This window comes from Belonocnema kinseyi, chromosome 9 (assembly GCF_010883055.1).
Source record: "Belonocnema kinseyi isolate 2016_QV_RU_SX_M_011 chromosome 9, B_treatae_v1, whole genome shotgun sequence".
NCBI classification, from domain to species: domain Eukaryota; kingdom Metazoa; phylum Arthropoda; class Insecta; order Hymenoptera; family Cynipidae; genus Belonocnema; species Belonocnema kinseyi.
The window spans coordinates 58,779,280-58,791,667 of NC_046665.1; the positions used below are offsets into that span (position 1 = coordinate 58,779,280).

At 33.3% G+C, this 12,388-nt stretch overlaps 2 protein-coding genes across 2 annotated transcripts in view; both read left to right on the forward strand.

Moving 5' to 3' along the window:
• Positions 1-327, forward strand: part of LOC117180555 (esterase FE4-like) — a 23,756-nt gene extending 23,429 nt beyond the window's left edge. Inside the window, exon 7 of the mRNA XM_033373050.1 lies at positions 65-327. Within this exon, the coding sequence (XP_033228941.1) occupies positions 65-245 (181 nt within the window). The 3' untranslated portion in view covers positions 246-327. The remainder of the gene's footprint in view (positions 1-64) is intronic.
• Positions 328-715: 388 nt separating this feature from the next.
• The window catches only part of LOC117180556 (esterase FE4-like), a 14,938-nt gene continuing 3,265 nt past the window's right edge, over positions 716-12,388 (forward strand). Inside the window, exons 1-3 of the mRNA XM_033373051.1 lie at positions 716-911; positions 10,268-10,427; positions 11,100-11,445. Coding sequence (XP_033228942.1) covers positions 724-911; positions 10,268-10,427; positions 11,100-11,445 — 694 coding nt within the window. The 5' untranslated portion in view covers positions 716-723. The remainder of the gene's footprint in view (positions 912-10,267; positions 10,428-11,099; positions 11,446-12,388) is intronic.

A 12,388-nucleotide genomic window follows, 5' to 3' on the forward strand; every position in this document is an offset into this window, starting at 1 on the left:
AAAAGCACTAGAATTATTCTCATTCAAAAAATATGTGTCATCTAAGTTTTTTTGTCTTGTCTAGAAAACCAAGTTCTGAGCATTTGGCTATAATTGATCTCTGGGAGCCTTATCAGCGAAGCAAAAGTTTTCTGCAGATTGGAAATATTTCAAATAATACTGATCCGTCCGTCACTCTTCGACAAGATTATTTTACTGATCGAATGAACTTCTGGAAAGAAAATTTTCCTCTCCTTAAGTTGTAATAAATTATAGATCTTTTGTATGACGAAAATTATCCATGTTCTTTTTTAAATGTAAATATGCGTACGTGAAGGTGCATATTTTTATGAATAAATTTTTGCCTTCTTAGTAAAATATTTTATTATTTATCCATTGATCAAGTTAGTAATCTTTAAATGTATTCTGTTTATTAGAATTTTATAAGTCACTGGAAACCCTGCACGAGTTTTAGTGGACGTTCGATTAATTTCCTTGTTTTAGATCTGATTAAAGATTTCCAGGAAGGTCAGAATCATTTTTTTACGATTTATCAATGTCACACAAAGTAATAATCAGTTACCTGATTATGACATTACATATTTCTATGAGTATCAAAATATCTCTTGCTCAATTATCTCCAACTTTAAAGCATATTCACGCCAAGTTTTCTAGTAAAGGCTATTTTCTTAAGAATTTTTTTTCTGACCTTTTTTGTTTTAGATTTTTTAAAGAATTTGAGTAATGAATGTTCCACCGGGGTCTGCATTATTTCTGTTACTTTCGGTATTTTTATTTAAAGTACTTGCAGCACCTGTGGTTAAAATATCTCAAGGGTTTCTTAAAGGAACCATACTTCAATCAAGAAAGGGAAGAAATGTTTCGGCTTTTATTGGAATCCCTTATGGTCAACCTCCATCTGGAAAATTAAGGTAAAATTCGACCGTTTTTTTTTCTAATTCCCCAAGTGAAAATATCTACGTGTAAGTCAACATGGAAAATTGAAATCTTTTACGTGTAGATTTAAGCGTCATTCAAACTAGATTAAACTGAAGTAAATTAATTTAATTTAAATTATCTTATTCGAATTCATTTAAATGAAATTAATTAAAATTAAATTGGACTAATTAATGTTTTTGTTTTACTACCGAATTCTAATAACATTATACTCATTTGTATCAATTTTTTACAAAAAGAATGGTATTTTCTGAGAAAATAACAAAATAATCTACTTTTTAAACCATTTTTTTCAATTATTGAAAGCAATGTAAATTGCGATCGTGACTTGAACTGATTTCTGAAATGTCGTCTTTTCGGTTTGAAAATTCAACAATTAAGTTTAAAATTCCTGCATTTTTAACTTGTCCTTTTTGGTAGAAAGTTCATCCTCTATATGGAAAATTCATCTTTTTAGTTAAAAATGCAATCATCATTGTTTTTTTAAACATTTTATTTTTTGACGGAATTCTTAATAATTTTAGACAAAACGAAAGAAATGTGAATCTATCAAATAGTTTATTTTGGCAAAATATTGATAGATTTTATTTTATTTTTAAACCATTTTCTAAATTATTTTTTTTAATGAAACTTCAAAGCAAAACAATATCAGAAGAAATATATTGGAAAAAAAGTCATACGAATCGATAAAATATTTCGATCTCATTCAACATTAATAGATTTGAATTATTTTAATGATATTCAATAATTGTTTATTAATTGTTTATTAATTATTTATTTATAAAAAATTGTTCGACACCTTCAACTATTCGCTCTCAGTAATTCACGCCAGACCTCTTAATGAAGCCTAGTATGTCAATCACCGATTGTGTTGTAATTTCCTCAGGCTCCTTCAAATGGGCTCCATGGGTTGGCTACCTGAGCCTAGCTAATGCAGTGCCCTGGCATAGTACATTCACGGAGGTTTCATTATTCCTGCCGCATTTCATGCACTCTGTCGTGCAGTTGCCCCCCCCCCCCCCCCATTTTGTGCATATGATAGTTCAAGTGGTTGTGCTCAGTGAGCATCTCAATCGCTGTCCTTCTTTTTTTCATGGGTAAACCCAGGATTTACCTGACTCTGTCCATTCTGTACATACTGCCTGGGATGGATTTCGGCTGTCGGCAATCCTGGATTGGTTCCCAGTATTTCCGGTGCTTTGTTCGGATCCAATTTTTGATGGCCTTCCAGATTCAGCAAGACGCCACTCCCAGGACCGTTTCTGGTCCTATGTATTCGCTTTGTGTGCCGCGTTTTGTTAGCTTTTCCGCCTTTTTCTTTCACTTTATCCCTGTGTGACCAGAGACCCATTTTAGAGCTACTTTTATTTTTTCTGCTAGTTGGTTTATTACCATTTTGCATTCCCAAACAAGTTCTGATGTATCTAGTTTCCCTGCTGCACTGCTGTCCGTGCAAATAATAATCTGCCTGTCAGCAGCGTTTGTTTCTATTAATTTTTCAACGCAGCGAAGTGCGGCCAGGCCCTTCGCCTGAAAGACAGTAGCAAGCCTTCCAAGTGGGATCTCTATTCCATTCCTTCTTGTGCTGTCATAGATTCCTGCTCCTGACCCTCCCTCTCAATTGGAGTTAGCTGTACACCAGATTTCCTTTTGAAGAGCGGGTTACCATTTGTTTTCCACATATCCCTGCTTAGACAACGGCCGCATGTACGATCCTTCGTTAAAGAACAGCAGAGTAGAGCCATGCAAGAATTTTAGGCCCCTCGACCCCACGTCAACCCAAAGGCTTTCCTGCTCGTCCAAAAAGATTTAAAACGTCAACTTCCTGCAGCAGAATATAGAAATGCCAACTTTCGGCACTTTGTAATTTCTCGTGAAAGTGACCAGGCTGGTCTTTAGCTGATTTACCTAGAGCCGTAAGCTATCGCACCAGAGCTCTACGATGTACAGCGCCGACCTTATAAGACTCATCATCAGTTTCAGATGAGCCCCCTTGAATAAGATTTCAAAGTCATCGGCATACCTCTTTATATAGCACCCCTCTTTATTAAGTATACAAAAGGGGGCATCCACTACCATGAACCATAGGAGGGACGACAGCACAAACCCCTGCAGGTAACCCTGTGTGGCTTACTACCTTTAGCTAGCCTTTCCTAAATACCTTTAGCTAGCCCTTCGCTCTAACTGGTTTCGAGTCCCCTCCGGCGTAGCATGCTCCCTATTCGGTTTACTCTCTGGTCTGGCAGGCGACACACACCCCTTCTGTTTCAGCTGGTGCTTCAATTTTGCCGCATAAACATAGAGCTTAGTTCCTACCAAACAGCCTGCCTGAAAAGCATACTGTGCATTCTGTGCAGCGGAGAGGCTAGAAGCACATCTTTCTTGATATATATCTCGACCAGCTACTCCAACGTCTTCAGAATAAAAGACGTTAAACTGATCGGCCGGAAGTCTTTTGCAGCAGTTTAACCTTCCTTCCATGCCAATGGCACGTGTTTTAGTGCCATGCTTGCCCTGGCGAACCAAAGGAACCGAATGGAGCCTCTACAAAGTACCCGTAAAGACTGCTACACTTCAAACGCATCGCCGGTAAGTGGCAGTCAACAGGCCTTATACGTCTTATATTTTTAAAAACTTTTTACCGTTGCAAAAAAAACGATTGCGATTATTCCGTGACCTTCTATAGGGGATTTTAAAGGAGAATCTGAATTCCAACCATTCAAAAGTTGATTTTGCTGTTTTTTCGAGTTTTTAAAGAAGGAACCGGATGGGGACCCAATGGGATCTTTACGGGTACTTCGTAGAGGCTCCGTTTGGTTCCTTTGGTCCGCCAGGGTCTCCCAAATATTTTCGTCAGTGGAGGGAAAATAAAATCGATGCTTTTTGTAAAAGCGCTGCGTATATGTTATCCGCCCTGTTGATTTAAAGGGTCATAAGAACCCTATGACAACTCTCACCAAGGCGTTGGTAGCCATCTGTGCGAAAGTAAGGCCCTATGACTACAGGTTAGGCCTGAGGAATAGCTCCAGGTGAAGATTTCACGTTCACTAGCCCCTGTGCAGTGCCTCAACTGCTGTTTACGAGGAACGCTTTACGGTCCCTCTTTGTTTGTGCTACGCTACGTTGACTCTACCTTATGGAGAGTCCCATTAGCTGAGCCTCTACCAAGTTGATAAGATTGTAGCCATCATTATCGGAATTTCGCAAAGCTTCTAGTGGATTACCCCTAAGTTCCACGAAGGGGCCCATCATTGTTTTTAGTTTGTGTTCTTGTATGTGTTCTATTTATTTTTGTTCCACGAGAAGCTAAGGAAATAAGACGCACGCCCCGCAGTACCCTGCTTTTAGGCTGTGGCTATACATATTATAGGGTTCGACTTGGTGTCCGAAAGTCTTCGTTAATATACCTTCTTTGTAACCCCGGCCTGTCCGCCTCTGCTGAAGCGCTATCGATATTCCAGGAGGCTATGCTTTTAACCCCTGGAAAGATCGCTCCTTAGTGTAAATCTCTGGTTTACATATTCTAGCACTATAGTCTATTGAGACACATAAGCCCTTCCATTAACTGCAAGGTACCGCGATCCCTAGGGAGAGAAGATTAGAAAGACAAAGTCAAAAGATACCTATCATTAACATTCTTATTATTATTACACGAATAAGCCATTTCCCTTTCGGGGTAGGCGTAGAGAATTTTCAGATTGATCCAGCATTCTCGTAATATTTAAGTAACTAACACGTTTGTTCCGCAACACTGCTCCGACCCAGGTTGCTGATCAATCTCTCTAGCAATCACCCCAAGCGAAGAATCTCATGAAGTCGTTATGTAAGGTTCCCCACTTGGGTCCATTAGTGGCCAAGGTCTTTTGTTTCAGGCGTCATTCACTCTACTGACACTCTTTTTACAAACTATTTGCCGCTATACTTTCCTGTCCTGGCATACTTCTCTAGCTTCTTTTACGTCCATGTATTTTTTCATGCAGGCTCTAGTGTTTCTGTGACTTCTTATGCCTCTTCTAACTAGGGTCTCATTCACGCACTCTAACCATTCTTTCCGCGGTCTACTTCTGGGCACGTTGCCATTTATTTTACCTTGATACACTTGTTTCGTTAGTCGTTCATTTGGCATTCTCTCAACATGTCCGAACCATCTTAACCGATTTCTTTCCCATGTGTCTACTAGCGTCTCTTCTGCACCACATTCTTTCATAATTATCTCGTTACTTACTTTGTCCATCAGGGTTTTCCCGCATATTATGCGCATGAATCTCATGTCAATTGCATTAATTTTACTCTAATCTTTTTTTCGATAAGTCCATGTCTCGCTACCGTATAGTACAGTCGGTGCAAATATAGAATTATATATTGACATTTTAGCTTTATTTGATATATTTTTACTTCTGATAAGGGGACCTGCTCTACCAATAACCTTCTTACCTTCGTTTATGCGTCTATCTAATTCCTCATCTATCTTCCTTTCCCTAGTAAATAAGATACCAAGGTATTTTAACTTCTCAACTTGTTCAATTCTCTCATCATTTAACACAATATTGCATAGTGTTTTCTCACTCTTTCCTTCGAAAACCATAGTTTTTGTTTTATTTGCGTTAATTTGGAGGCCCATGCTCCCCATACTTGCATCTAGTTTATCCAACATTCTTTGTAAGTCTTCGATAGACTCTGCCATAACAACTTTATCATCTGCGAACGCTAACCCAAGTACCCTTATTGTTTCGAGATCCACACCCTCTTCGTTGAAGAGAGCTATTCTTAAACATTTGTCCATAAATATTATAAATAACCATGGAGACATAACTCATCCTTGTCTAACTCCTTGAATAATATTGAAACAGTCACTCAGTTTCCCATTTACTCTTACACTTGCTTTACTACCTACATATCCTTCCTATATATCTTTCAGGACTTCCCAAAGTTTACTTCTATCTACCTTATCAAAAGCTTTTTCTAGGTCAACACATGCACAGAAAATTTTTTTTCCTACTCTTAAACTTTTTTCTGTTATTTGCCTTAAGCTAAATATTCGATCCGTACATGACCTTCCTGGCATAAACCCACTTTGGACTTCCCAAATCTTTCCTTCTGTTATTTTCATTACCCTACGAATAAGTATTTTTGAATATATTTTACTTACGGTGCTTAATAAGCTAATCCCTCTGTAATTATTGCACTCGCTTCTATCTCCCTTTCTCTTGTATATTGGTAGGATAATCGCATTTTTCCAATCGTCGGGGACGTCTCCCATCTCGAAACATAAATTTATCAATTCGCACAGTCTATGGGGTATGCACTAGCCACCGTTTTTTAACATTTCAGCGTTAATACTGGCTACCCCAGCAGCCTTACCGGTTTTCAAGTTCTTAATAGTCTCTGAAAGCCTTTAGTATTCCGTCTACAGCATATACCATTTCCCGCCTACTATTTCTCATGTTGACAAATTTTGCACTTTTTTTCCTTTCATTTTTTTATAAATTAGTTTCATTGTAATATATTAAATGAATTTTGTTTCATTAATAAATTAGAAATGCTTATGAAAGTTTTTGTATTTAGAATAGTAATTTTCGAAGCTATAAGGGGGAAGGGAAAATTTTGGTCACAGCCTACCCCTTTTTGTATAGCAAACCTTCCTTCTAATCTAAAAGTGAAATATCAGTCCAGTGAGACTAGTAATACCGTCGAGTGATATTTCCCGATTTCGACACGATCCCTACTCGATCCCAGACTCCAGTATCGGGTTTGCATCGTGTCGGATTTAGCTCGACTCGACTATGGATCGGGAAGTCGATATATCAGCTCGGGATCGGGTCGGGTTTTCGATACTCCTTCGGCAGATTTGCTCTTCTCACTTGAAGTGAGCGGAGAGGGAAATTTCTCAATGTGTTAACGTTACTCGTTCCCCCCTGACTCCTCCCCTCGCCTAGTTAACCCGGTTATGGCTTGTTAGTATGTGGCAATATTGCACTTTTTATTCAAGAAGAGCAAATATGAATCAGATATTGAAAAGTGAACAACGTACACCTTAATTGTCGTAAATAGATTGCATTCTACTGATTCTCCCAAATTTTGTAGTGCAAATTTTTGGAAAAATAGTTTAACTAAAGAAGAAAAGTGTTGACAAACAGATGATGTTGTTGAAAGAATCTTGAATTTTCAACCAAGAAAGATGAATTTTCTAGCACAACTAATAAATTTGCATTCCAAAAGACTATGTTTTAACAAAATAGTGAAATTTATTACTGATTATATGAATTTTTAAGAATTTCGTTAAACTTTCCTTCCTACAGTGGCATTTACAAACTAAATATGTACGATAAATTCTCAATAAGAACTTCAATAGTTGAATTTTCAATAAAAAATGGAATGGTTAAATTGTTACTTGAAAACAGTAATGTTTAACCTGAAAAAGGATTTATCAACAAAATAGTGAAGCCCCTCAACCAATGAATTGAAATTTTAAACATGTAGTACAAAATTTAATAAAGTACTTTAATTTTCTTCATAAGAACTTAAGAATACTCATTTTTCACCAAATACATGAATTTTTTAGACAAAAAGGTAAATCTTCAAATCAAGAAAATAAATTTCCTACTAAAAATGAAGCAGTTACATTTTCAATTAAAAAATTAATTTTCTGCTTCAAAAAGAACGAACTTAAAAAAAAAAGTTGCATTTTTAATTTAACTTTTAAATTAAAAAAGATCGATTTCAACCAAAAGTGGAATGGTTTAATTTTTAGCTTAAATAATCACTTCTCAACTAAACTGACAAATTTCTAACTAAAATATTGAATCATATACTAAAAAGATTAATTTTCTACCAAAAAAAGAATATTTCTCAACAAATTACATGAATTATCAACTAAATACATAGTCAAATTTGTAACTTAAATTATCAATTTTCAACATAATAGTTCAATTTTAAACTAAAAACATCAGCTATCAACAAGAAATGGAATAGTTTTATTTTCAACCAAAAAGAGGAATTTTAAACAAAAATTATAAATATTTAACTGAAATGCTTAAATATTTAACCCAAAATACGAATTCAGAATAAAATCATGAATATACTCAACCTGAAAATGTACCTAAATTTTGTTTATATAATTTGTTCGTAAAATTAACAAATGTATAACTAAATTTGTGAATGATTTGAGCAAGGTCAAATAAAAAAACGATTTATTTTTGCTTGGAAACGCCGAAAATGTGCATTTGTTTATATAATTTGTTCGTAAAATTAACAAATGTTAATGCATAACTAAATTTGTGAATATGATTTGAGGAAGATCAGATGAAAAAACGATTTATTTTTGTTTGAAAACGCCGAAAATGTGCATTTGTTTCTACAATTTGTTCGTAAAATTAACAAACCTTAATGCATCACTAAATTTGTGAATATGATTTGAACAAGGTTAGATAAAAAAACGATTTATTTTTTCTGGATAACGCCGAAAATGTGCATTTGCTTATATAAGTTGCTCGTAAAATTAACAAATGTATAACTAAATTTGTGAATGATTTGAGCATGGTCAAATAAAAAAAACGATTTATTTTTGCTTGGAAAGACCGAAAATGTGCATTTGCTTATATAATTTGGTCGTAAAATTAACAAATGTTAATGCATAACTAAATTTGTGAATGATTTGACCAAGGTCAAATGAAAAAACGATTTATTTTTGCATTAAAACGCCGAAAATGTGCATCGCAAAATTAACAAATTTTAATGCATAAAAAAATTGTTTCAGAATATATAATTGCAATGAAATTAGATTAAAAATCGTTTTCATTTTGCTTTGAACTCCTAAAATGTGAATTTTTTCATATATTGGGCTTATCAAATAAACAAATATCAACGGATAGTATAATTTTTACAGAAAATATAATCGGTGAAATCATTACAATAAGAGTAGACGAAAAAAAGATTGTTTGCTGCCTATTAATTTCTGTGATGTACATTTGTTTATAGAATTTGTTTATAGAAGTAATTAATAATATTTAATTCTATTTTTGATGATCACGTATCATGCATACAATAAAAGCAAGCATTTTTACACTAGGAATATACTTTAACAAGAAATAATCTTAATGTAGATTATTTGTTATTAAAATACGCTAATAACAATAACCTTGGAAAGCTAACATTTCTTTCTTTTTTTTATACCGCTTTGCATTGAATCAAAGTGATCTGAAGTATAAAATAAATTTTTGCCACGGCAATAAAACATGAAAGGCAAAAATTCAATACTTTTCGCTATTTGCATTAAGATTAAAATTAAATAAACAAAAAAACCAATCGACTCTCAACTGTTCCTAGAAAATTTAGTCCTGAATTTTCAAAAAAAAACAACCAATCCAAAATAGGTATATATCATTTTGAACCTCGTTTTTCATTTCACCCTACTGTGAACCGCTAGTCGCTACGTCACAGACAAATATCTGGCGAAGGAGTATCGAAAAGTCGACACGATCCAGAGCCGATATATCGACTTCCGGAGCCAAAACCGAGCCAAGAGAAAACCGAGCACGGGTATAAGAATCAAGGTCCCGACTCGAGACAAAACCGACGCGATCAACATTTTTTCAATAAATGATTTTTTTTAACAATCCGGTTATCCACGTAATTTTAAGCACTTCATACTCACTTTTATAAATTGTTTACAAGAAGTTTCTTTTTTTAACATCAAAATAATCACAAAAAAATTTTTCTAGAATTTGTTGCTGTGTATTTTAACTAAATTTTGTTAGATTAATAAATTTTGAATGGTTATGAAAATTTTTGTATTTGAAATATTAGTTTTTTAATTCCGTAAAGGAAAGTGGAAATTTTGTCACACCCTGACCCTTTTCCAGCTCAAAAATGACCAGTAGTTAATATTTTTGGCGATTTCATAACTTTTTTTTTTAATTGTTACTGAAAATGTAATTGTGCAAATATTTTAATTTTTATATTTATAATTATCAACTCAAAATATGTTAGTGTATGTGGTATTAACAGAACGATGATATAATTAGTTATGAAAGTGATTTTAACAGATTTTTAACTTTTCGGGGGCGAAAATATGAATCTTTTTTGGTCTTTTCCTGATGATATTTTATTTTCAGTAAATTTTATTCAAATATTGTTTCATAAAAAATGTTTATTGTATATCTTTAGTTTCAAGCAAACCTTTTACTGTATTGATAGGTATTAGTCTATACATCGATAGGTTGTTTCACTTTCAATTTCCACCTTAAATTTCACGTAGATATTTTCATCTGAATTTAAATTATTTTTGTACGTACTATATTCATTATTTTTTTGTTATTTACTATTGAATTAGATTTAGAAGTCCTTTACCAGCAAAATCGTGGAATGGAATACGATTTGCTAATAAAGAGGCAAATGTATGTTCTCAAAATTATTATGGAACATATATTGGCGCCGAAGATTGCTTATACTTAAATGTCTTTACACCTATTTTGGAATTCGGCTATCCAAAGGTATTTACACCCATCCCAGTTTCGAAATTTAATAATTTTTTAAGGAATTAAATAGGTAAATTCACATAAAAGAAAGACGGAATTCATGAGTAGATTAACAATTTAGAAGAAATATTCATTCTCTTTATGAACAATAAATTCTAAGCATAAAAGTTGATTAAAAAATAGGTTTACTTAGATCATTTTTTGTACCTTTTTTTCTCCTCTTTCGCTTAAAAAAATTAAAAATGGTAGAAATGGCGACCATTTTTCTTGGAGAACGTAAGAATTGATAAAATAGTTAATTTTTCTTGTATAGAAACCGATTTTTTAATCTGATGGTTAATTAAATGAAATAGAGAATTTTTATACATAACCTCTGTAAATTTTAAGCGCTTGAAACATCCGTTCTTTAGTTATCGTGGCTACCTTTAAAAAAAAAGAGTTGCGAGAAAAAGCAGCTTTAAGATTTGGAAAGTTCAGAATGTCATCGTTTGATCCAATTTAAATTCACCCATATTTTTCATAATTTTAAAGACTTTTAAATGGGACTTCACTCAAAAAAATTGTGAAGGATTGTGGTATAATAAAATGCAAAAGGTAGCTCGAAAATTTTACCTTTATTAATCTTAAAAAAAGTTAAACGAAAAATTATTTTATTTACTAATTTTTAATATTATTTTTAAACTTCAGGACAATGGCACTTTAAAAAATAATTTATTGCCAGTAATGGTGTATGTGCATGGAGGCGGATTTTCGCAAGAAAGTAGCAATTTAACAGCCTATTCTCCTAAATATTTAATAGATAGAGATATCATTTTTGTTTCAATGAACTACCGATTGGGAGTGCTGGGATTTTTATCTAGTGGTGATACAGTTGCCCCAGGAAATTTTGGATTGAAGGATCAAAAACTGGCACTTGAATGGGTAAAAAAAAATATTCGAGCCTTCGGTGGAGACTCCAATCGAGTTACAGTTTTTGGAAATTCTGCTGGTGCTGCTTGTGTTAATCTTCTCGCACTTTCAGATGCAACCGATGGTAATCCAACGAAGTTATCAAATTAAGTAAAAATGAGAAATATTTATGAGGTTTTATGTTGTTTACGATAATAACGAACTACTATAACTAACCGGTGGAATTGATAAGACAAATCGGTTATGAATTATCTCTTCTGCTGTGATTAACATAGTTTGATAAGTGGATTTCTCTTTTTTTCATTCTTTACATAGATAAAATATATAGTAAAAAAATTATTAAAACTATAAATTTAGACTAGACACTCTTTCCCCTATTCCCCCTTTTCCCCATTTCAAAGAATTCCTCTTTTTCTTCTGTTTTAAAGAAACTTACACTTCACCTCTCTACCTCTTTTTTTCGCTCCAATGCGAACTGAATTATAGAACCCAATCAATAAAATCGAACTATTTTTTGTTTAGGATAATTCTTTTTCGTTGAAGAGTCTACCATTATATAATTGCTTGAGAATTTATCTCGTTTATGTGAAAATTCTACAATTTGGTTCGAAATTTGTTTTTCTCGTTAATTGAGAATGAATTCTTTTAACTGAAAATTTCATTTCTGATTGGAAATTCTTCTTTTCAAGCTGAAAATTCGTGTATTTTTCATTGGAAAATTAGTCTTTTTGGTTAAGAATTCAACATTCTTGATCGAAAAATGAAATTCTTGCTTAAAAGTGGAACTGATTTGTACAACATTTATTTTTTTGGTTAAAGATTCGTCGTTTCAGTTAAAAATACAATTGTTTCGTTGTGAATTGACCTTTATTTTAATTAATATTTTCGGGTCGAGAATTCAACTAGTTTGTAAAAAATTCGTCTTTTTATTTTGAAAATTAATTTTTTGGGTCAAAAATTCAATCATATACGAGGGTAGTTCAATAAGTCCTTAGAATGAAGTATAAAAACCATTTTTTTGGGTAAATTTTTTTTTATTTTTCAACATAATCTCCTTGGAGCTCTAT